The 24,290-nt window shown below is 43.7% G+C and overlaps 1 protein-coding gene across 1 annotated transcript; it reads right to left on the reverse strand.

Moving 5' to 3' along the window:
* Positions 1–772: 772 nt before the first annotated feature.
* On the reverse strand, positions 773–23,788 carry LOC135775151 (Fc receptor-like protein 5). Its single transcript, XM_065285169.1, has 6 exons — positions 23,508–23,788; positions 19,393–19,656; positions 10,877–11,143; positions 10,222–10,488; positions 1,874–2,134; positions 773–1,047 (listed from the first exon to the last, which is right to left on the reverse strand). The coding sequence occupies exons 1-6, from the start codon at positions 23,782–23,784 to the stop codon at positions 773–775; spliced, it is 1,611 nt and encodes a 536-aa protein (XP_065141241.1). The 5' UTR covers positions 23,785–23,788.
* Between the last annotated feature and the right edge of the window lie 502 nt (positions 23,789–24,290).

Genomic DNA, 24,290 nt, shown 5'->3' on the forward strand with positions numbered 1-24,290 from the left:
CATAACTCCACATTGACTGAACTGAGCTTGCTATGAGCATACGTTTTACAGGGAAAAGTTGTCATACCTTTTTTCTCTTCCAAAGTCACTCATTATTTTCTTGTGCGTCTCACGTATTTTTAAGAAAAAAAGTCCCCACTTCAGCGTGCAGCGTTACTTCTCCGTTGACTAGCCGTTAGCTAACGAAGCTGAGGAAAGCAGAACAAACAGCGGTGAAACTGCCGATTGGTATCGATCCGACGCGTGTAAGCTGGCATCAACTCGTTGACACTTGTTTGTGGCGAAAAAGTCCAATCCGCTGTCTCCTTATCCAACAACAAGCTAGCAACGTCCTCCTTTATCCAGGTAATCCAGCGTCGATCTCTGATTAGCAAGTTTTTTGACTATGTAATGGCACCTATTTGCTTCTTATTCTTCTGTACCACCTTTTGAAGTCAGTCAAATTTAACCAGTATTTGAAACACGAGCAAACCACGATCTTCGTTTTAAATGTTTACTTCCAAAACATAAATAAAAGCTGTTACATAGTAGACATGGTACGCACGGTCAAAAAACTGTGTTGCTTCCATCATATCTAACTTCAAAACTAACTGAACACATTCAATCGCATGCGTTATGACGTAGTGCGATCTGACTGGAAGCTCAAAATAACTAAATGTTATCAGATTTAAACATTACTAAATATGCATTTTAAAGCAAAAAGATCTTATGAATTTTAATGAAATATTTTCTTATTAATTTTACTAAATTATTATTTTAAATGAAATTATTCCTATGTGGCTCTTACATCTACCATGAACGGATCACTCAAAGAGGAGTACAGCGGTCGTTCTGTCCTTTTCCCTCTGCATTTAAATTCATTTTTAATAGTTTCTTCGGTTGATTTGACCTTTAATGTACTTGAAGATTCATTCAGCTCCTGATTGTTCTCAAACCAGGTGTAATTCCATGTTTTATCATCTAAAACCTTACAATTCAGTGTCAGGATATTTCCAGCGATGATGTCACTCAATTCAGTGACCAGCTTCAGTGAAGCTGCTGAAAGAGCTTAAAACAAACAAATCAATTACTTTATATTTGTTATAATAATAGTTTTACAAAAGCAAGACTAGTTTTTTTTGTTATTGTTTAAGGCGAGTGTGTTTCTGTTATGTGCCACTTCTGCCAATAATTTGAATTAAAGGAATAAACTGGAAAAACACTAGAAAAAATTAATAAACTGAAAAATGACATTTAAAGGTTACAAAGAATGCATTAAAATAATCTGTTTTGATATATACATAGAAGGTATGTGGCTTTATTAAGTGCAAAAATGATCCAGCAGCATGTTAACATGTTCATTTACAACCCTAGGATTTGCCTTCAGAATGAAATGGTCTATTATTACCTTATTTGAAAGGGTCATGAATAATAATTTTGAGCTTTGCATGGCATTTTAAACAAGTCTCTCTAAAAAGCTGAATTTTACTTTACATAGCACCCCTGCCAGTGGCAGCAACTGAATAAAGACACATTTCATTTGTTGGGCTTCATTCTGTTGGTCTCATTAAATTTATTGAAAATGTTAATAATTAATGTCTGTTAATAGTAAACAAATTCTGTGTGTCAAGACATTGAATTCAACTTACAGAGGTTATCATCAGCATTTTCTCTCAAATTGCCTTTTGTATTCGCACAACATTTCTGTTTGTTTGTTAGTCGAGTTTTCCCTTTGCAAAGCAGATTGAGTTTGCTTGCAACATGACACAAAATTCACTGTATACAAATGACACACTTTTTCTTGTGACAACTTTAAACCAATGACTGCTCTGTCATGAGGTTGTATCCTGCATTAAAACTGAAGTTACCAGTAGTCATTTGTATGTTCACTTACCTTTAACTTGCACTTTTTCCCCCTTACTTTTGATTGAGAAGTCACGTCTCTTTGCTTCGCAGTGATAGTCACCAGTGTCATGGACCGATGCTGAATTAATAATATAATTTTTATTTGCAGTAGGTTTTGTTGGCTTTGAGTCTTTGTACCAATAATATTTCCATGCGGCACCTGACATGTTGCAAGTAAGCTGGACTTGTTCACCAGTGTAGGAAAACTCAAATGATGGCTCTTGTTCTATGGTTGGTTTAGGCGTGGAATCTGCACACAACAGTTGTATGGTTAAAAATCCATCCTCAAACATTAACTGCCTATTCTTGATAGTCTGAGGCGAAGGCTACATTTACACAACAACAATTTAGTAAAAAACTGAAAGTGTTTCATTTTGTTTTTTCTTTTCTTTTTAAAGAAAATTTGTCAAAAAAATCCATCACTGAAAATGCACTGGGTGCAGTACAGAGCGTTTCGACTGACACCATAGGTGTTTGTACATAAACTGTCATGTGAAACAGAAGTAGGGATAAACGCCTATAATCCATCCCACACCGAAGTGTTACTAAACTTGATAGAAAAGCTTTATAACTTTATGCTGCCATGACATGACACGCGCATCCTCACTACACACGCCCCTTACAGCATTGTTTATGCATCTCATTTATCGTTTCCTGATAACTGCTTCAGTCTTGCAGTTTGCGACGTTTCTTGTCGTGAATGTTGATCACTACGAACTAGACAATAAAAATTAATAACATTTTCGTTGACTACATTAAAATACAAGCCTGAATGATAGCTAAAAAATAAACATGATAATGGTTTACAAAGGTTTTTGTAACTGTTCCACACAGTTAAAAGAATGAGGGCCATTTTTATTAAAATGGCAAAAGCTTCCTGCTTTGCTACTGTTTGGACGCTCTTGCTTACTGCTCTGCGCTTTGCTCTATTGCTTTTTATATTCTATCTTATAATTTTAACTTCAGCAAATCAGCATAGTGCTCAAACAACCAAGCTTGGCATCAACGTTAAATTACAAACTTTCAGGACTGGAAGATTACAAAAAAGTGGAATTTTTCATCCGACTAGCCTCCCACCGCCATCATCTTACATTCCAGAAGGAAAAACACAGCTGCCCTCATTCAATAGGATAAGAAAAAGAAATGCCTCATCAAAAATCTACTTGCTGCTCAAACTGCCACAGACTTTTACAAAGGATTGCTGTTCTTGAAACAAAGTTACTTACAGGACTACCAAACCAGACAGAACACACAAAAGAGCTTCGTCATCATGGACGCCCTCAGCATACAGCCGGTGAGATCCATAAATCTATTGATCAACACACTAATCAATGGTACAAACAGGGAGCGAGACCAATCACTAGAGAAATCAGACTGTCACAAGCATCACATTTTGCCGCAGTAGCTTCCTCTTCTCCAGATACAGCTAGGACAAGGATTGCAAACACTGACTTTCTACAACCGCCTATACATCTTGAGAACAGATTTGAAGTATTAATGAATATGAGTGAGGAATCCCCAAACGTGATAAATGTGATTGAACATCGATCAAATCAGCCAGCAGCTAACACTGATGCTAACTGCCGCTCAAGATCATGCAGACAGCAGGACTCAGCACAGAGCGCATCCGAGCCCAGAACTCTGATATTGGGCGACTCACTTATCAGAAACATTAGCAACAGGGACTCAACTACATGCTGCCTTCCACAAGCAACCGTTTCTGAGGGAACTTCAGAACATTCTGATGAAACATAAGACTGTAAATCGAGTTGTCATTCATGTGGGGAAGAATGATATTCACAAAGAGGGATTTAAGAACCTTTTTTGAACCTTAAGAGGGATTTCAACAAACTTTTTGAAACACTCAGAACAGTGAAAGTTCAGCCGTTCATCAGTGGACCACTTCCAGCAAGAGGAACAAATAGGTTTTCACGGTTGCTTGGATTTAATTTATGGCTGCAAAAAACCTGCAACATAAAGGGACTGAACTTTATAAACAACTTCAATCTTTTCTGGAGTCAGAGACAACTATTTAAACAGGATGGCATCCACCCAAACAGACTGGGTTCAAGAGTGTTAACGGACAATATCTACTTCTCCCTTCATCATCCTTCAGCAGTGTGTGCCAATCCACTCAACCTGAATGGCACACACACACCTGGACAGAGTATGAATGACCACAGGACTTCTCTTCAGCACCTGAATAAACATGACGTTGACAGATCCCACAAGGGGGGAGATAACACCACGCAGCCACAACAACCACTGCTAATGGACACAATCTCAGCTGAGTCCTGCCCACAGAGCTCACCACAGTCAGACTGTGTCAGATTAGAACTGCTCCAAGATTCAGCACCCAAGGACGATTTTCTGGAAAACAGCCAGGGAAACCAGGACAACATATCACAGCCTCCGCTCACATCAAAGCAACAGGACTCCTCACTAGATATGTCATTCCTCTCTCCAGCATCCCCGCTTTTGACCTTCTCCGGAAAATGGAGGAACTGGTTTATGCTGGAACTAAACTATCCCACTCTATTGCTGCGAGTCCCCAGATTTCAACCAGATAATGGCAAGCCCCCCAACCACCAAAGCCAGTGGGCCCAGCTCCCCCTCATCATCCTGTGAGAGCTCTTCGGTCTCTGACAAAACGCCAAGGCACACACCCTCCTCCATCTGCTGTAGGTGAACCAAAAACAACTGATTACAGTGATGTGTCGGGTTCCTGCTACGATAATACTAATTTTATCAAATATTTAAAGAAAAGCATTTTTTAAACATCTGTTCACTTAAAAATAAATCACTTCTAGTCAACGACTTAATAACCACAAACAACCTGGATTTTGTGTTTCTAAATGAAACATGGCTAGAAGAATGCTACAGTGCAACAGTCTTCAATGAAACAGCCCCTCCTTACTTTACTTTACTTTTACTTTTATGTCTGCAGAACTGCTAGGAGAGGTGGAGGTGGAGCTGCTCTTTTTAAACATGTCTATCAATGTAAACAAGTGTCATTTGGGAATTACCCATCTTTTGAATATCTGAGTATTGTGTTAAAAGGTACTCAACGCATTCTACTTATCATTATTTACAGGCCCCCAAAATACTCTCCAGCATTTTTTGAGGACTTTACAGAACTGTTATCAACAATTTCCTCAGAGTTTAACTGTTTTGCTATTGCTGTAGATTTTAACATTCAGATTGATAAGCCAGAAAGCATTATGGCAAAAGATATCACAGCTGTTTTAAATACTTTTGATCTGATCAACATGTACATGGACCCACACACAATCGTAGTCACACTCTAGATTTAATTATCAGTAAGGGTGTAAACATTTCATCGATTGTTATTAAGGATGTAGCACTGTCTGATCATTTCTGTATTTTCTTTGATATATTGATCTCTCCTACTATTGAAACTAGATCTTTGTCTGTCAAAAAGAGATGCTTAAATGAGAACACCAGTGTGCTATTTATGAAGGCTATATCTTTAACACCAAGCATATATGTGGACTATGTTGATTTTCTCCTGATTCCTTTCACACTTGAACCTCTCACACCAAACCATCTGCTCTTGTTGAAAGGAAAACCCCTGCTGCCACCAGGAGTGTTTAAGAAGGAGGATTGTTATGCCAGACGAAGATGGAGACAGGTGCAGTACATCGCTGACCTGTTTTGGAAGCGCTGGGTCAAAGAATATCTTCCCCTAATGCAGGAAAGGCAAAGTGGAATATAGTCAGAAAAAAACTCAAGCCAGATGACATTGTGTTGATCATGGATGAAGCAGCACCACGCAATTCATGGTTAATGGGAAAAATAATAGAGATCATGCCAGACAGCAGAGGACATGTTGGATGGGTCAAAATATGGACCAGAAGTAACATTCTCCAATCACCAAGCTGTGCCTTCTTATGGAGGCTTGAGATTACCCCCACTCTTACCTACTTTCTCTTTTTTTTTTTTGAAGAAGAAGAAGAAAATCTTTGAAGAAGATTTTTTTTGGAATCTAAAACAAATGAACTATATTTAATGGCTCCATGTTTTTTATTGTAATTGTCAGATAAATATTGTAGACAATTAGGGGCCGGGATGTTGGAGCCATTTTTGCTATTTTTTGGTGGTTCCTTTGTTGTTATGATTATAATAATAAGTTTAAGTTTTCTATGATATTATAATATATTATAGTGAATTATATATTTATTCATTCTTTGTCACAGGGTGTTCGGGCAATAATAGGCCCAGATTCACATTAGTTTCTATGTAGCCCCACCTCCTTTTGTCTAAAGTATATCATGTGATCACACAGGTGTTTTTGATTAGAGCTGGCAGGAGTGGGAAAGGGACACAGTTTTTTGACCGTAAAAAGGATCTGTAAAGTATCAAAAGGCAAATAAATGATTAAGCAAGAAAGAATCTGCGTGTCATAAACTTCACTGACTGCTCCTGTCATAGCGGCTACATGCAAAGTGAAAAATGCATTGGAGGCCGTATCAATATGTCTCCTGTAAAAGTTAGGAGAAAAAATGGAAGGCAAAAATCGCATTGGAGAAACTCAACAGCGGTGCAGAATATGAAGAGACAATGCAGAAAAGCTTAGCGCATATGGCGGAAGACAAAACTTGTAGTCCATTATAATATCTATAAAGACAGCCTTCTTGCTTTCAATGTGGAACTAGGCAAGGTTAGACAGACTTTCTTCTCAAATATTATAAACAGCAACATAAACAACACACGCACTCTTTTTGCTACCATAGAGAGACTAACAACCCCCCCCCCAAGTCACATTCCAAGTGAAATGCTCTCAGACAGCAAATGCAGTGAGTTTGCTTACTTCTTCTCTGAGAAAATCAATAATATCAGAAAGGTGATCAGCACATCCTTCAGCTGCGCCGGGGTCAGACAAATCACAATGTCTGATTTCGAAGCCGTAGATGGTAAAATTTTGGAAGAAACAGTACAGCATCTTAAAACATCAACCTGCGCCCTTGACACACTCAAAAATTTTTTTCAAAAGTGTCTTTAACTGTTTAGAAATAGATCTCCTAGAAGTGGTAAATTCATCACTTATCTCTAGGACTTTTCCAAAGTCCCTTAAAACTGCAGTTGTTAAGACCAACCTGGGTAACACTGTGTTGAGCAACTACAAACTAATCTCATATCTTCCTTTCATAGGCAAGATCATTGAAAGAGTTGTTTTCACTCAGCTGAACAAATACTTAATTTCTAATGGTTACTTTGACATTTTTTAAGGGGCGTCAAAATTGCGTCTACTGCGCCTACTTTGCCACTTGAACATTTTGAATGCATTCGCGCGTCTAGAGCTAAGTAGACGCATTGAAAAAGCTAACATTTGACGTGTGTCAGAGGCGAAAATAGGCTTCTTGTTGGAGGGGCAAGTGCTATGCGGTTGTCTGTTTGCAAGATGGCTGATGTTGATTGTGCATTTATCGAGAAAATTACCGGTTTGTATTTGGTCACCTTACTATAGGGGGACAATAGTTTAAAAAACGGCAGGAATGCCGCCGGTCAATAAACGTCACGTGACTCAAAAGTGAAACGTGTATTTTCAACTTACCAGGTTGCCCAATGTCCTCACTGACACTCTTCCAAGCGAGGTCCTTTTTATTCTTGTCTCTATAGAAATAAGAACTTGTGTCGTATAGCTCCAGGATGCTAACGGACAATATCAAGCGTTCCTTCATTTTGAATGATTGACTTCGGGCAGGGCTGCCGCCACAGCAGCAAGCAGGCTCCTGATTGGTTAACGCAGTGCGAAAATTTAAAACTTCTTTTCAGGTTAACGCAGTGCGAAAATTTAAAACTTCTTTTCAACTCGGGCGTCATCTGAAATTCACGGCAAACACAAAATGCACAAAAAACACCATTTGCGCGTACCGAACCATGCGCTTAATTCGCACAATGAGGCAGAATCGCGTCTACCGCGTCTCGCTAAACACCTCATTCACGCCGCAAGACGTCTTCACATTGACTTAACATTGAAATCACTCTTAACATTGAAATCACTCACGCTTGATGCCTCTACCGCGGCTGGTGTAAATGTAGCATAAGAATAAAATATTGTGCTTCTTTAAAAATCATTAAAAAACATGATGTGCTCTCTGCTGCGTAGGTTTTGGAGCACGTCAGAAAAAACACGTTATAAATATTTTGTATAAGCCTATTTATTTTATTTTTTCTCCCAAAACAGAGACATAATCATTATGTTCTGTTGATTTAATGCTATTTGCGCATGATACTAAACGCCTGGGGAAAATTATAATATTTGATTCATTTATAAATGAGTGAACAATGCGAATCAAGAAGGACTTTATTACTCTATTTAACTCTTTCCCTGCCATTGACGAGCTATCATCCACCAGGTTGCGCACTTTCACAACTTTTACAACCCGGAAGTAAAGTCTCACTTGAAAGAGAAAGAACTCCATGTATGTTTTAAAAATCCATCTGCATCTGATCTCTATCGAAAGTCCTCCGCAAAATTGGAATTATCTCAGCTTTTTGCTCAAAATTTTGTGTTTTTGAAGAAACCTACCCATATTTGAGAGGTGATGAAAAGAGAACTAATAAAGATAGGATGAAACATTTTTTGTTTGTTTGAAAGCAAAGGGTCTGTTCTTTTATTTTATATATTTAAAGAAGAACATTTTCTGGAAGGCATAAAACTTTTGTGAAAATCATGAAAAATGCTGGTGCTGGCTGGCAACTTTAAGACAGCCAGTCTGGCAGTGCGGACATCAGTAATAAAGTAACATTTAAAAAGATATGAAAACCTAAATTAATATGTACATTTGTTGTGGAATATAACTTATCTTATAAAAATCCTTTTTTTGCCAATGGGGGGGCCTATGAAGTATTGTGTTTACATGAGGTAAGGTATAATCGCAATATTGCCAAAATCATATTTAATTTCATTATGAGAGTGCATGTAAACATGGTCAATAAAAAGCATCAAATTCCAACTGTACATACAACCAAAAATAAAACCTTTAACTTTTGTAATAAGCCAAAGCCTATTTAGGAAATGGTGCAATGATTAAAACAACACAAGAACAATAAAATTAGCATAAAATCTTTTTTGTCGTTTTATTTATTGTTTTCTCATTTTTTCCTGTTTTTTATTAAACCATTTTCACTTGTGTTTAGGGTTCGATTTTAGATTTGTTTAAGGAGGTTATTAAATATACAGGTTTCTAATTTTTTTTGTCTATTTTTAAGCCATGGTCGCTCGAATTTGGGGTTAGAATTGGGGTTTGGGTTAGGATGTCATTTTTTTTTACTTTTTATTTATTTATCTTTCACACCACAAAAACAACAAAAACATTATCTGAGGCAATTAATAAATTAAAAATAATGAGAATAATAATAGTGAACAATAAACAATATTAATATTACTACCTCTTATTATTAAACCTAATATGGACAACAAACATGTACTGTACAGCCATATAGTAATATAAAGTATAATACAAATATAAAAAAGAGCAAAAACAACACACATTTTTCCAATTTATAAATCTAGGTATTCTTTAACCATGTATCAACCGTGTTTAATTTTTGCATCTTGAAATAAATATGTTTTATGTTCTGTATTACTCTGTGTTGTGTTTGTTTCTTTTTTAAAGAAAACGGAGACTTTAAATCTTCTTTACAAAGCATAAATAGTTCCTCACTTTAGATGAGCTCACAAAAATAATTAACTGACCACTTCTAAATGTTTTATAACGACCTGAATTAATCATGAATTACAGTAGGAATATGTGTTAATAAAGCATTTATTAACACAATGACTAACTTATTACTATACGTCTAAATAATAAGATGTATAAATAAATGTTTAGATATTTTATTAATCATTTATTTACATTTCCTAAATGATCTTATGACTGAAAACATCTTAATAACTGATCTGTAAATAATGTAAAACTTATTTTAGAAATGATGAACTGATCATTAATAAAGCATGAAAAGACAATTATTAAACACATTATATATAAGCGTATAAATCAAGAATAAAGCAATGTTAAACTACTTACTAATGTCTATTAATGTTTAATAAATGAAGAACTGACTATTTAGTAATGCTTAACTAATGCTTTACTAATGCTTCATAGTGTGCTGTTATTATAGAGTGTTACCGAATTATCTTTACAGCCATTTCATGTATACAGAACCATGACAATTGCAAATTTGTTCCCACCTTCATTCAGTCACACCAGCTTTACTCACTAGACCCACTCAGTCAACTGTAGTAAATGTGACACAATGGCAAGTGGAAATATAGGAATAGTTTGAAATTATATGTATGACTGAACTTACCTTTTACATTTAGTTGAAATACATCACTCTGTTGGGTAATAACTGATCTGCCATTGAGTTTTCCTTTACATGCATATTGTCCAGAATCAGATGAACTCTTTGCTATGATGGTTAAAGTAGGGTTTGTTTTAATTGGTTTGCCATTTTTGGTCCATTCAAAGGACCAGCCATCAGAACTGCTTCCAAATCCACACTGCATGGTGATTTGCTCATTTGGGAAAAACTCTGTCCAGGTTGGATCCACGGTCAGCTTTGGGATAGGAGTCTCTGCCGAGGACATAAGGAAAAACAACAACAGTCAGCCTAAATAAGTTTATTATAACTCTTTAGATGTTGCACATTATGTATTGTTTATTACCCCTGTGATAAATAATTTTATCCCTTAAAGCTCATCTTTGATACTCAAAATAACATATCTAAACGCAATTTTTTGTGAAAACATATTCATGCTTCAAAATAGCTTGAATTATCTTTACAACCATTTCATGTATGCAGAACCATGACGATTGCAAATTTGTTCCCACTTTCATTCAGTCACACCAGCTTTACTCACTAGACCCACTCACTCAACTGTAGTAAATATGACACAAAATGTGACACAATGGCAAGTGGAAGTATAGGAATAGTTTGAAATTATATGTATGACTGAACTTACTTTTTATGTTTAGTTGAAATTCATTACTCTGTTGGGTAATAACTGATCTGCCATTGAGTTTTCCTTTACATGCATATTGTCCAGAGTCAGATGAACTCTTTGCTATGATGGTTAAAGTAGGGTTTGTTATAATTGGTTTGCCATTTTTGGTCCATTCAAAGGACCAGCCGTCAGAAGTGCTTCCAAATTCACACTGCATGGTGATTTGCTCATTTGGGAAAAACTCTGTCCAGGTTGGAGTCACAGTCAGCTTTGGGATAGGAATATCTGCCGAGGACATAAGGAAAAACAACAACAGTCAGGCTAAAATAAGTTTATTATAACTCTTTAGGTGTTTTTGAATGTCAAGGTGTGGTGTTGGAGGAAGACAAGATGACGATGAAGTAAATAACTGTAATGATACTTTTAATGAATACATAGACTGGAACTTAAACAGCGACTTGATACACAAACATAACCAGAAACATAAACAATGACCAACCAAGTGAGGAAGACAAACAGAGTATTTATAAGGTGACTGATGAGGATTGCTGGAGGTGTGATGATTACAAATGAGGCTCAGGTGAGGGAGAGTCAGGGATCATGGAATAAAGTCCAGATAGTAATAAAGGGGAAAAACATTAGGGTAACTAGAATGGGACTGTGACAGTACTCCCCCCTCCCGGAAGGTGCGTCCTCATGCCTAGAAAATGTACTTCCAGGGAGGGGGTGGGCATCCTGGAGGCTGGGACTAGATGGGAATACCTCCAGGATGGTCCATGTAGCACCAGTGTCCACAAGGTACTGCCCGCACCAGTGGCCATGGAGGTGCAGGCAGTTCGGGTAGCCACGGAGGTGCCGGCAGGACACCAACAATCACAGTGACCATGACACTGGGGACAGGTAAGCACGGAGGGCTCACGGTCACTGCGACCATGGTGGTATGGCCAGGAACCAGGTGAAACAGTTGACTGAGGTGAAACTGGTGAAACCAACCACTCAGGTGAACCAGGTGAGACAGGCGATGCAGGTGAACCAGGTGAAACAGGCGACTCAGGTAAACCAGGTTAAACAGGCGATTCAGGTAAGTTAGGCGATTAAGGTAAGCCAGGTGATTCAGGCGATTCAGGCAAGCTAGGCCACAAGGGGTGGGTAGGACAGGTGGCCACAAGGGCAGGACTGGAGGCGGTGGCAAGACCGGAGGCGCCGGAAGGACACCAAGGGTCACAGTGACCATGACACTGAGGACAGGTAAGCAAGGAGGGCTTACAGTCACTGCAACTGTGGTGGAATGGCCCCCCCAAAAAATTATTTGGGCCACACAGGGAGTTCAGGGCATTTGGGAGCGGTCATCTTGGGCCGGGCAGAGAGTTCGGGGAACGGCCATCCTGGGCAGGGCATATAGTTCCAGGAGCCCCAATACAGCTACCTTTGGCTGGGCAGAGAGTTCAGGGAGCTCCGGTGAATCAGGTGAAACCAACGACTCAGGTGAACCAGGTGAAACAGGCAACTCAGGTGAACCAGGTGAAACAGGCGACTCAGGTGAACCAGGTGAAACAAGCGACTTAGGTGAAACAGGTGACTCAGGTTAACCAGGTGAAACAGGAGACTCAGGTGAACCAGGTGAAACAGGCGACTCAGGTGAACCAGGTGAAACAAGCGACTCAGGTGAAACAGGTGACTCAGGTGAACCAGGTCAAACAGGAGACTCAGGTGAACCAGACAGCTCGGGTGAACCAGGTGAAACAGGCCACTCAGGTGATTCAGGTGAAACAGGCGATTCAGGGAAGTCAGGCGATTCAGGTAAGCCAGGTGATTCAGGTGATTCAGATTCGTTGTATTGAGTGTACTCACAGGAAACGTCTCGGTTACGTATGTAACCCTCGTTCCCTGAAGGAGGGAACGGAGACGTCACGTCGTGACCGACGAATTGGGAACTCGCTTAGAGAGACCAATCTGCTTCGAATACTACTAAAACGCCAATGAACTTGGCATTGAGATATTTGCATAATGCTGGCGCCGCCCCGCCAGGTGCGTATATAAGCAGCAGGTGCAAATAAGGAAATTAGCTTCTTTTTCGCTGAGAAAGCCGGAAAGTGTGACCGGCCGATAAACAGCAGGTGGCAGCACCTGTGGCGACGGGACGTGACGTCTCCGTTCCCTCCTTCAGGGAACGAGGGTTACATCCGTAACCGAGACGTTCCCTTTCAGTCGGTCACTACGACGTCACGTCGTGACCGACGAATTGGGAATCCCTATCAAAACGCCACTAGGGGCTGACCTCTTCCAGTGACAGTAATGAACGTATTAGGTGTCGCCCAACCAGCAGCTCTACAGATGTCTGTTAGCGAGGAACCGCGAGCTAGAGCCCAAGATGAGGCAACGCTCCGTGTGGAGTGCGCTCTCAAATTAAAGGGGCAAGGAATACCCTGAAGATTATAAGCCAGGGCGATAGTATCAACTATCCAATGAGACATCCTCTGCTTAGTGACAGCTTTCCCTTTCTGCTGGCCACCATAACAAACAAAGAGCTGGTCTGAGGTCCTGAGGCTTTGCGTGCGATCCACGTAGAGTCGCAGTGCGCGTACGGGGCACAACAAAGCCATGGTTGGGTCTGCGTCCTCCGGAGGCAGCGCTTGCAAGCTCACCACTTGATCTCTGAAAGGAGTAGTGGGAACTTTGGGCACGTAGCCTGGTCTGGGCCTCAATGTTACGCTTGAGGCAGCAGGACCAAACTGAAGGCACGAGTCGTCAACAGAGAATGCATGTAAATCCCCTACTCTCTTCACTGAGGCCAATGCTAGCAGGGTCAGAGCTTTCATTGATAAAAGCTTCAGACTCACAGACTGCAAAGGCTCGAACGGGGGGGCCTGAAGGGCTTTCAGCACCATGGACAGGTCCCAGGGAGGAATAGAAGGAGGGCGCGAGGGGTTTAGCCTACGAGCGCCTCTTAGAAATCTAACAACCAAATCATGCTGGCCAACTGTTCTGCCGTTAATAAGTGAGTGATGAGCAGAAATAGCAGCGATATCAACTTTAATGGTGGAGGGTGACAGCCTACCGTCTAACCTATGTTGAAGATATAAAAGCACGGTGTTAATAGGGCATTCTCTGGGGTCCTCGCGTTGCGAAGAGCACCAGGTGACGAAAAGGTTCCATTTAAACGCGTAAGCCCGTCTCGTAGACGGAGCTCGTGCCGCGTTGATTGTGTTAGATACCGCTTGCGGTAAATCACCTAAACCTTGCGCGCGCTCAACGACCATACATGGAGATCCCACAGGTCGGGGCGCGGGTGCCATAATGTGCCCCCTCCTTGAGAAAGAAGGTCCTTCCTCAGGGGAATCCGCCAGGGAGGGGCTGTCGCGAGGAGCATTAACTCTGGAAACCAATTCTTGCTCGTCCAATATGGGGCGATCAGTAAAAGGCTCTCCTCGTCCTGCCTGACCTTGCACAGTGTCTGTGCGATTAAGCTCACTGGGGGGAATGCGTATTTGCGCATCCCCCGAGGCCAGCTGTGTGCCAATGCGTCCACGCCGAGGCTGCCCTCGGTTAGTGAATAAAATAGGCGACAGTGGGTATCGTCCGGCGACGCAAACAGATCTATCTGCGCACGACCGAACTTCTTCCAAATTAGCTGGACCGTCTGGGGGTGGAGTCGCCATTCGCCGGGGCGCGCAGCTCGAGAAAGCGCGTCCGCTGCTGTATTGAGCGAGCCCGGAATGTGAATGGCACGAAGGGACCTCAGATGCTTCTGACTCCAAAGGAGGAGATGACGAGCGAGATGCGACAGGTGACGGGAGCGCAAACCGCCTTGACGGTTGATATACGCAACGGTCGCAGTGTTGTCGGTGCGTACTAGTACATCCTTCCCTCGCAGCTCCGTAGCGAAGCGTACAAGTCCCAGATATACTGCCCACAACTCTCGGCAATTGATATGCCAGTGCAACTGGGGTGCTGTCCACACCCCTGAAGCCGTAAGCTCGTCGTACGTGGCACCCCAGCCCGTGTCGGACGCATCTGTGTGTACAACAGCATGCTGAGCGATCTGTCTCATGGACACACCGGACCTGAGAAACGCGGGGTCCGACCACGGGGGGAATGTTAGGCGACACGCAGGTGTAATGGTTACACGATGGATGCCGGCGCGCCACGCTCTCCTCGGGACTCGATCGTGAAGCCAACGCTGAAGCGGTCTCATATGGAGCAGTCCGAGCGGTGTCACGGCCGCTGCTGCAGCCATATGCCCCAGGAGCTTTTGAAATTGTTTCAGCGGGACCGCATTCTTCCCTCGGAATGAACCGAGGCAAGTCAGAATTGACTGGACGCGCTCTTCTGTCAAACGCGCCGATAAATCGATCGAGTCCAGTTCCATCCCGAGAAAAAAGATCCTCTGCGTGGGGCAGAGTTTGCTCTTTTCCCAGTTGACCCGAAGACCCAAACGGGCGAGATGCCGAAGTGTAAATCTCTGTGCTCGCACAGCGTCCGTCGAGAATGCGCTATTATAAGCCAATCGTCGAGGTAAGCCAATATGCGAACGCCGCTCTCTCTGAGGGGTTTTAACGCCGCCTCCACTACTTTCGTGAACACACGGGGAGAGAGGGATAGCCCGAACGGTAAAACTTTGTACTGGTATGCCCGTCCCTCGAATGCAAACCGGAGAAACGGTCTGTGACGAGGGATTATGGACACATGAAAGTACGCGTCTTTCAGGTCTATTGCCGCAAACCAATCTTGGGGGCGAATTGAATTGAATATTTGCTTCGGTGTTATCATCCTGAAGGACCTCTTCTGCAGAGATTTGTTCAGAACGCGCAAATCCAAGATCGGTCGCAACCCACCGCCTTTTTTGGGTACTATAAAATACGGGCTGTAGAAGCCCGATCTCATCTCGGTTGGAGGGACCGGCTCGATCGCGTCCTTCGCCAGCAGGACTTCGACCTCTGCACGCAGTACGTGTGCATCGGACGCTTTCACCGTGGTGAAACGAATGCCCGAGAATTTGGGTGTGTGCCGGATGAATTGAATTTCGTAACCGAGGCGAACAGTGCGTAAAACCCAACGAGACGGGCTGGGAAGCTGAAGCCACGCCCCCAGGGACCGTACGAGGGGAATTAACGGCACTGTCGGGGTACCCGCGGGGGAGCGGGACAGGTGGTACTGCCGGTACGTCTGCTGAGACAGCATAAGTATCTACAGTATGTGTGTGTGTGACACTGACCTGAGCCCGCTGAGGGTGACGGTCGTCTGGTCTCCTCAGCGGAGAGCACAGACTCCGAGGAGGGTGCTGGTGGTCCCGTCTCCTCAGCGGAGAGCTGGAACTCCTCAGAACACCCGCTGGCGATAGAGGAGAGGGAGGAAGAGCATGTGAATGCCCGCTCACATCTCTCTCGATCCTCTGAAGACCTGGAGAAGGAATAGGAATGCACTCTTTTTGTGGTTTTGTGGGTGCCGGCTGAGAAGCCGGCGGAACAGAAACAAAAGGAAACCAAAGATTCTCCACCCGGCCCTCTACCAGTGGAGGGAGCGATGCCATCACCGTCTCCCGTAGAGTGATCCCATCCAAATCCAGGTCGCCCGTCTCAGGGCCGCTTCGATTTCCGTTTACCACGGGAAGCGGGTGGGGCGGGCGGGGCGGGCTGTCGACGGCTGTTCCCCCTCCGTGGCCTGGAAGATGTTCTAGTGGGGGGGGCGGAGGCAGCCGCCGCAGGGCGCCCTCGGCGAGGAGCAGACGGGCCCGCCGGCGCTGGAGGGCGAGATGCAGGTCGCTTGCGACGGGGCATGATCTGTGCGATCGCCTCTGTCTGCTTCTGGGCGGCGGAGAACTGCTGGGCAAAAGACTCCACCGACTCACCGAAGAGGCCAGCCTGCGACACTGGAGCGTCCAAGAACTTGTTCTTCTCCGCATCCGACATGTCAGCCAGACATAGCCATAAGTGGCGTTCCTGGACCACCATCGTGGACATGGCACGACCAATCGCCTGCGCTGTCACCTTCGTAGCGCGAAGAGCCAGGTCAGTGGCAGCCCGGAGCTCCGAAAGGACAGGCGAGTCGTGTCCTCCCTCGTGCAGATCCCTCAAGGCTTTGGCTTGGTGAACCTGCAGCAACGCCATTGCGTGCAGGGCTGAGGCCGCCTCTCCACATGCCTGGTGGGCAGCGCCCGTTAAACCGGAGGACTGTCTGCAGGCACGAGAGGGGAGGGTTGGGCGGTCCTTCCAAGAGGGAGCGTGTGCCGGACACAGCTGCATCGCGACAGCACGCTCCACGGGAGGGATCCCCGTATAACCCTTAGCGGCTCCGCTGGTGAGGGAGGTGAGGGGGGAGGGCTGAAACGGCCGTAATCTCGTGGAAAACGGCGACTTCCAGGTTCTAGTCAGCTCCTCGTGCACCTCGGGGAAGAAAGGCACCGGTGGAGAGGGTTGTGAAACCCGGGCAGCTCCAAAGAACCAATCATCCAGGCGGGACGGTTCGGGCTGAGGGGGGGGGACCCACTCTAACCCTACGGTCTCCGCCGCTCGAGCGAGCACGGCCACCATCTCTGGATCGAACTCCGGCGTCCCAACCCGACCAGAGGGAGGAAGGGCGTCGGGGTCCACGTCAGGGGGAGGAGGCCCACCCTCGGATGCTGCGGCGTCGGTGGACCCGGAGGGCGGCACGATGGATTCTAGAGACATCGTAGAACACGACGCTGAAGTCTCCATCGGCACATCAACCGGCTGTGGATGAGGAGGCTGAGAGCCTGAGGACGAATCCCCCGCTCGGCTCAGCACAGTGATGCGCAGGTCGTCCTTAGAGAGCTTCACAGCCGCACCGTGGCGGCGTTCAGCACTCGCATGACGAGGGTTGCGTTTTTCCCGGAGGAAAGACAACCGTCTGCGCAAATCCACAAGGGACATGTTCTCGCAGTGAGAACACTTACCCCCAGCGAACGCTGCCTCTGCGTGCTCGATGCCCAAACACGAAAGACAACGCTCGTGACCGTCCTTCGGACCCATGTATTTGCCGCACCCAAGATCGCACGGACGAAAAGCCATCCTGAAAAGGACGCTGATGTCCGGATATACGAGAGAGTGGCTGCCTTTAACAAGGCACAAAGCTCTCTCGTATCACTCTTTTAGGGAAATTCACTCAGATGCTTAGTTGATGAGCGCACAGGAAGGCAACGCACACACTAAACTCAAAACAAAATAAAGATGTAGAGTCGTGGAATTAAGCGAAGCGTCCGCTGTGGTACTGCTAGTCCAACCAACTTCAGCAATCGAATCCCACCAGAGTAGAGTAGCTTCTCAGTAGCAGATACTGCCGGCTTTCGAAGCGATAAAAAGCTAATTTCCTTATTTGCACCTGCTGCTTATATACGCACCTGGCGGGGCGGCGCCAGCATTATGCAAATATCTCAATGCCAAGTTCATTGGCGTTTTAGTAGTATTCGAAGCAGATTGGTCTCTCTAAGCGAGTTCCCAATTCGTCGGTCACGACGTGACGTCGTAGTGACCGACTGAAAGGGAACTGAAGAGAAGTCAGCAGACCACGTACACCACAGGGCTATGGCAAACATGGAAAGCACGGAACTCAAAGGACATACCTCTGATGCAAGATGGATCACGGGAACATACCTAACTTGACTCGGGATTCCGGCCGACTGCACAAACATCATTTGAGAAACAAAGGAAAGAGTCTTCATCTCACAGGGGAACAGATGAGCAAGTCTGTAGCTCGTGGGGAACAAAGGCAGGAATGGTGACAGCCATCTGATGAAGATGTTTGCAGATTTCAGAGGATCGAACCGGGCACGGGTGAAGGTGAGATGAGGTTGAAGACAATGGGTTATGGTGAACTGGAGGGTGATTTCGGTTTGGGACTGGATCATTTACATTAAATTTGTCCTCAGGAACAATATCAATCTCGAAATTAGAGCCGTTTAATTTGAGAACATAATTTAACAAATCTATAAAGGAGATTTCACATAGATCGGGCGAAACCATAATTTGAAGATCATGATCTAGTCTCAAAAGAAAGCAGTTGTTAAGGGTGGAATCCCTCCAGCTCACCTGATGGGCATAGTCTGTAAATTACAGCTGAGGTGAGGGAGAGTGAGTGATCATGGGAAATTAAGTCCAGTTAGTGATAAAGGGAAAAAACATGAGGGTAACTAGAATGGGGCCATGACACTGGACGATTGTGTATTATTTGCTGCTTTTTTTACGAAAAGTTACAAAGTCAAAAGCAGTTGCACTTTAGATTCACATTTATGCATATGTCCCCTTTGTTTAAAAAACATCCTGTGCTCAATAATTGTATTCTAAAAATGACATATCTAAATGCTATTTCCTGTGAAAAAACCTTTATGCTTCCAATTCGCTTGAATTGACTCTTAACCCATTTCATGTACTGTACACAGAACCATGACAATTGCAAATTTGTCCCCATTTCGATTCAGTAACACCAGCTTTACTCACTAGACCCACTCACTCAACTGTAGTAAATGTTACACAATGGAAAGTGGGAAATGGTGTGGAATTATTTATAACTGAACTTACCTCTTACATTTAGTTGAAATACATCACTCTGTTGGGTAACAACTGATCTGCCATTAAGTTTTCCTTTACATGCATATTCTCCAGAGTCAGAACTCTTTGCTGTGATGGTTAAAGTAGGGTTTGTTTTAATTGTTTTGCCTTTTTTGGTCCATTCAAAGGACCAGCCATCAGAACTGCTTCCAAATCCACACTGCATGGTGATTTGCTCATTTGGGAAAAACTCTGTCCAGGTTGGATTCGAAGTCAGCTTTGGGATAGGAGTCTCTGCGAAGGACATAAGGAAAAACAACAATAGTCAGGCTAAAATAAGTTCATTATAACTCTTTAGGTGTTTTTGGATGTCAGGGTGTGGTGTTTGAGGAAGACAAGATAAGACGAAGGACTCAACTGTAATAATACTTTTAATGAAAAACATAGACTGGAACTTAAAAAGCGACTAGATACACAAACATACCCAGAAACATAATGTTTTATGGTACAAAAAATTTGTACCTTTTGCCTATTCTTTCTATTCAGGGTTAGGCAAGGATAGTCAAATCGAACAATTACTTCCCTAAGTATACCAATCGCACATTACCTTAAATAAGGTAGAATTCGAAAGATTAAATTATACTCACATAATTGTCAGAAGATTTGAGCTAAGTTCACGCAAGCAGACTTCTTGTCTTTTATAAAATGTATTAATACAATTTAGTTAGTTGCGATTACAAGTTTTTCCGGATTAAAAAGAAATAAGAAATAAGAATAAGTAATAAAACAAAAATACAAAGTTTCAAAAAGTATTAAGTCTAGAGCACACAAGATTTCAGGCTGTCAGACAACGGAGATGCTGGCACGTCCAGATCTGCATAAGCTCTGCACCAGCATCAATTTATAGGGACGGTCTCAAGTCCGAATTCCAGGAATCATATTCAAGGCCTCATGACACGCCTTTGATCCTTAAGTTTACTGGGAAATTCCCCTAATATCTTAAATATACGACAAAGTCTCTTCTCTTGGCTCCTCTGCGCTTTCTCCCACGAAGACAGGTCTTTAAATCATCCTTTAAACTGTAATGTATCCCTTATGCTTTGTTCTATCTAATACATGCATCAATCTCTCTACTCTTAATAAACTAGTAAATACAAAACCATATATGTGTCATTTTGTTAAACATGCAATTTAAGAGCTGCCATGCATATACTCCCACCTCTGTGTTTATAATACTTTACATTAAAGCAACACATGGCGTACAAAGTAACATAAAGAATTTAACATAGCAAAAGGAGTATAAAATAACAAACCACAGGTTTATATTGCTCAGAAGAATTGTATATATTTAATTAGGTGTACTAGTTGGCTTATAAAGGTTGGATGATTTGCATCTTACACAACAATAAGCAATGACCAACCACGTGAGGAAGACAAACATAGTACATATAAGGTGACTGATGAGGATTGCTGGCAAGTGTGATGATTACAAATGAGGCTCAGATAAGGTAGAGTTATGGATCGTGGAAAATTAAGTCCAGAAAGTAATAAAGGGGAAAACATGAGGGTAACTAGAATGGGGCCGTGCCAGTACTCCCCCCTCCCAGAAGGTGCGTTCTCGCGCCTAGAAAATTTACTACCAGGGACGGGGGTGATTTTCCTGGAGGCTGGGACTAGATGGGAATACCTCCAGGATGGTCCATGTAGCACCAGGGTCCACAAGGTACTGCCCACACCAGTGGCCATGGAGGTGCAGTTCTGGTGGTCACAGAGGCGAGGGTAGGACAGGAGGCCATGGAGGCGCCGGCAGGACACCGTTAGTCACAGTGACCATGACACTTGAGGACCGATAAGCATAGAGGGCTCACGGTCACTGCGACCATGGTGGTATGGCCCCCCCAAAAATTATTTTGGCCACACCGGGAGTTCAGGGCATTTGTAAGTGACCATCTTGGGCCGGGCAGAGAGTTTAGGGAGCTCGGGTGAACCAGGTGAAACAGTTGACTCGGGTGAATCAGGTGAAACCGATGACTCAGAGGAACCAGGTGAAACAGTTGACTCGGGTGAATCAGGTAAAACCGATGACTCATGTGAACCAGGTGAAACAGGCGACACAGGTTAACCAGGTGAAACAGGGGACTCAGATTAACCAGGTGAAACAGGCGCCTTAGTTGAACCAGGTGAAACAGGCGACTCGGGTCAACCAGGCAACTCAGGTGATTCAGGAAAGTCAGCCAATTCAGGTAAGCCAGGTGATTCAGGCAATTCAGCCAAGCCAGGCCATGGAGGCGCGGGTAGGACAGGAGGCCACAAGGGTGCCAGCAGGACAGAAGGCCACGGTGGCGCCTGGAGAACAGGAGGCGCTGGAGACATCGGCAGGATGGGAGGCATTGAAGACGCGGGCAGGATGGGAGGTGCCAGCAGGACACCAACTGTCACAGTGACCATGACACTGAGGACAGGTAAGCATGGAGGGCTCACAGTCACTGCGACCGTGGTGGTATAGCCCCCCAAAAAATTATTCTGGCCAGACCGGGAGTTCAGGGCATTTGGGAGCGTTCATCTTGGGCCAGTCAGAGAGTTCAGGGTGCCCGAAAACAGCCATCTTGGGACGGGCAGAGAGTTCAGGGAGTTTGGGAACGGCCATCCTGGGCTGGGCATAGAGTTCAGGGAGCTCGGGAACAGCTACCTTTGACCAGGCAGAGAGTTCAGGGAGCTCAGGTGAATCAGGTTAAACCAACGACTCGGGTGAAACAGGTGACTCAAGTGAACCAGGAGAAACAGGCGACTCAGGTGAACCAGGCGACTCAGGTGAACCAGATGAAACAGGTGACTCAGGTGAACCAGGCAACTCGGGTGAACCAGGCAACTCAGGTGAAACAGGCCACTCAGGTGAACCAGGGGACTCAGGTGAACCAGGCGACTCAGGTGAAACAGGTGACTCAGGCATTTCAGGTTAAACAAGCAATTCAGGGAAGTTCAGGTGATTCAGGCGATTCAGGTTTGTTGGCTTGAGTGTACTCACAGGAAACTGAAGAGCAGTAAGCAGACCACGTACACCACAGGGCTATGGCAAACATGGGAAGCACGGAACTCAAAGGACATACCTCTGATGCAAAATGGACCACAGGACCATACCTAACCAGATTCGGGAATCTGGCTGCTTGCACAAACATAATTTGAACATAAGAAAGCGAGTCCTTGGCTCGCAGGGATCAGAAAAGTAAGTCTTCGGCTTGCGGGGATCAGAGAAGCGAGTCTTCATCTCGCTGGGAACAGATAAGTGAGTCTTCAGCTCGCGGGAAACAAAGGAACGAGTCTTCATCTTGCGGGGAACAGATGAGCAAGTCTGCGGCTCGCGGAGAACATAGGCAGGAATGGTGATGGCCATCTGATGAAGAGGTTTGCGTATTTCAGAGGATCAAACCAGGCACGGGTGAAGGTGAGGCGAGGTGGAAGACACTGGGTGATAAGTTGTGGTGAACTGAAGGGCGGTTTCGGTTTGGGACTGGATCATTTACATTAAATTTGTCCTCAGGAACAATATCAATCTCGAAATTAGAGCCGTTTAATTGGGGAACATAATTTAAGAAATCTATGAAGGAGATTTCACATAAATCGGGCAAAACCATAATTTGAAGCTCATGATCCAGTCCCAAACGAAAGCAGTTGTTAAGGGTGGAATCCCTCCAGCTCACCTGATAGGCATAGTCCGCAAATTCCAGGTGAGGTAAGGGAGAGTGAGGGATCATGGGAAATGAATTCCAGATAGTGATAAAGGGGAAAAACATGAGGGTAACTAGAATGGGGCCATGATACTGGACAATTGTGTATTGTTTATTATTTGCTACGTCTTTTACGAAAAGTTGCAAAGTCAAAAGCAGATGCATTTTCAGATTCACATTTATGCATATGGCCCCTTTGTTTTAAAATCATTCTGTGCTCAATTATTGTATTCTTAAAATGACGTATCTAAATGCTATTTCCTTTATGCTTCAAAATAGCTTTAATTAACTCTTAACCCATTTCATGTACTGTACACAGAACCATGTACTCACTAGACCCACTCAGTTAACTGTAGTAAATGTGACACTATGGAAAGTGGAAAATAGGAATGGTTTGGAATTATTTATGACTGAACTTACCTCTTATGTTTAGTTGAAATACATCACTCTGTTGGGTAACAACTGATCTGCCATTAAGTTTTCCTTTACATGCATATTGTCCAGAGTCAGAACTCTCTGCTGTAATGGTTAAAGTAGGGTTTTTTTTAATTGTTTTGCCATTTTTGGTCCATTTAAATGACCAGCCATCAGAACTGCTTCCAAATCCACACTGCATGGTGATTTGTTCCTTTGGGAAAAACTCTGTCCAGGTTGGATTCGCAGCCAGATTTGGGATAGGAATCTCTACCGAGGACATAAAAAAGAGAAACAACAGTCAGGCTAAAATATGTTTATTATAACTCTTTCGATGTTTCTGCACAACTGGGTATTGTTTATTATTTGCTGCGTCTTTTAAGAAAAGTTACAAAGTCAAAAGCAAATGCATTTCAGATTCACACATGTGACCCATCACAGAAACCATTGACACAAGTCGGCAGCACAACTTTCGAGAAAATGAGAAAGAACGTTTTTTTTTTTCAAAATGTGTTTTTTTCGTTTTATTGCAGAATCTGTTAGTTGAGATCACAAAGAAGCCTCTCCATGTTTGAGAGGCAGTTTTTGTATATTTAAAAGTGTACATTTTGCAGTTGAAATAGGCTTGTTTTTCCGGAGGTTCTAGCGTGCAGCGGGGGGTGTCATTGTCTGTGCATATTTACATCCTGGATAAGCGGCTTGTGTTTTCGCCCCCGCCCCCAAAGGGAACAGCGTGACTACTAAATAAGGATAGTTCACCCAAAAATGAAAATAATGTCATTTATGACT

Source organism: Paramisgurnus dabryanus, chromosome 21, assembly GCF_030506205.2.
Source record: "Paramisgurnus dabryanus chromosome 21, PD_genome_1.1, whole genome shotgun sequence".
NCBI classification, from domain to species: Eukaryota; Metazoa; Chordata; class Actinopteri; order Cypriniformes; family Cobitidae; genus Paramisgurnus; species Paramisgurnus dabryanus.

Coding starts and splice junctions, on each gene's coding strand:
- LOC135775151 (XM_065285169.1), bottom strand. CDS start 23,784: ATGTCCTCGGTAGAGATTCCTATCCCAAATCTGGCTGCGAATCCAACC. Junction 10,489..10,876: donor ATTTCAACTAAACATAAAAA/GTAAGTTCAGTC, acceptor TGTCCTCGGCAG/AGACTCCTATCCCAAAGCTG. Junction 2,135..10,221: donor ATTTCAACTAAATGTAAAAG/GTAAGTTCAGTC, acceptor TGTTGTGTGCAG/ATTCCACGCCTAAACCAACC.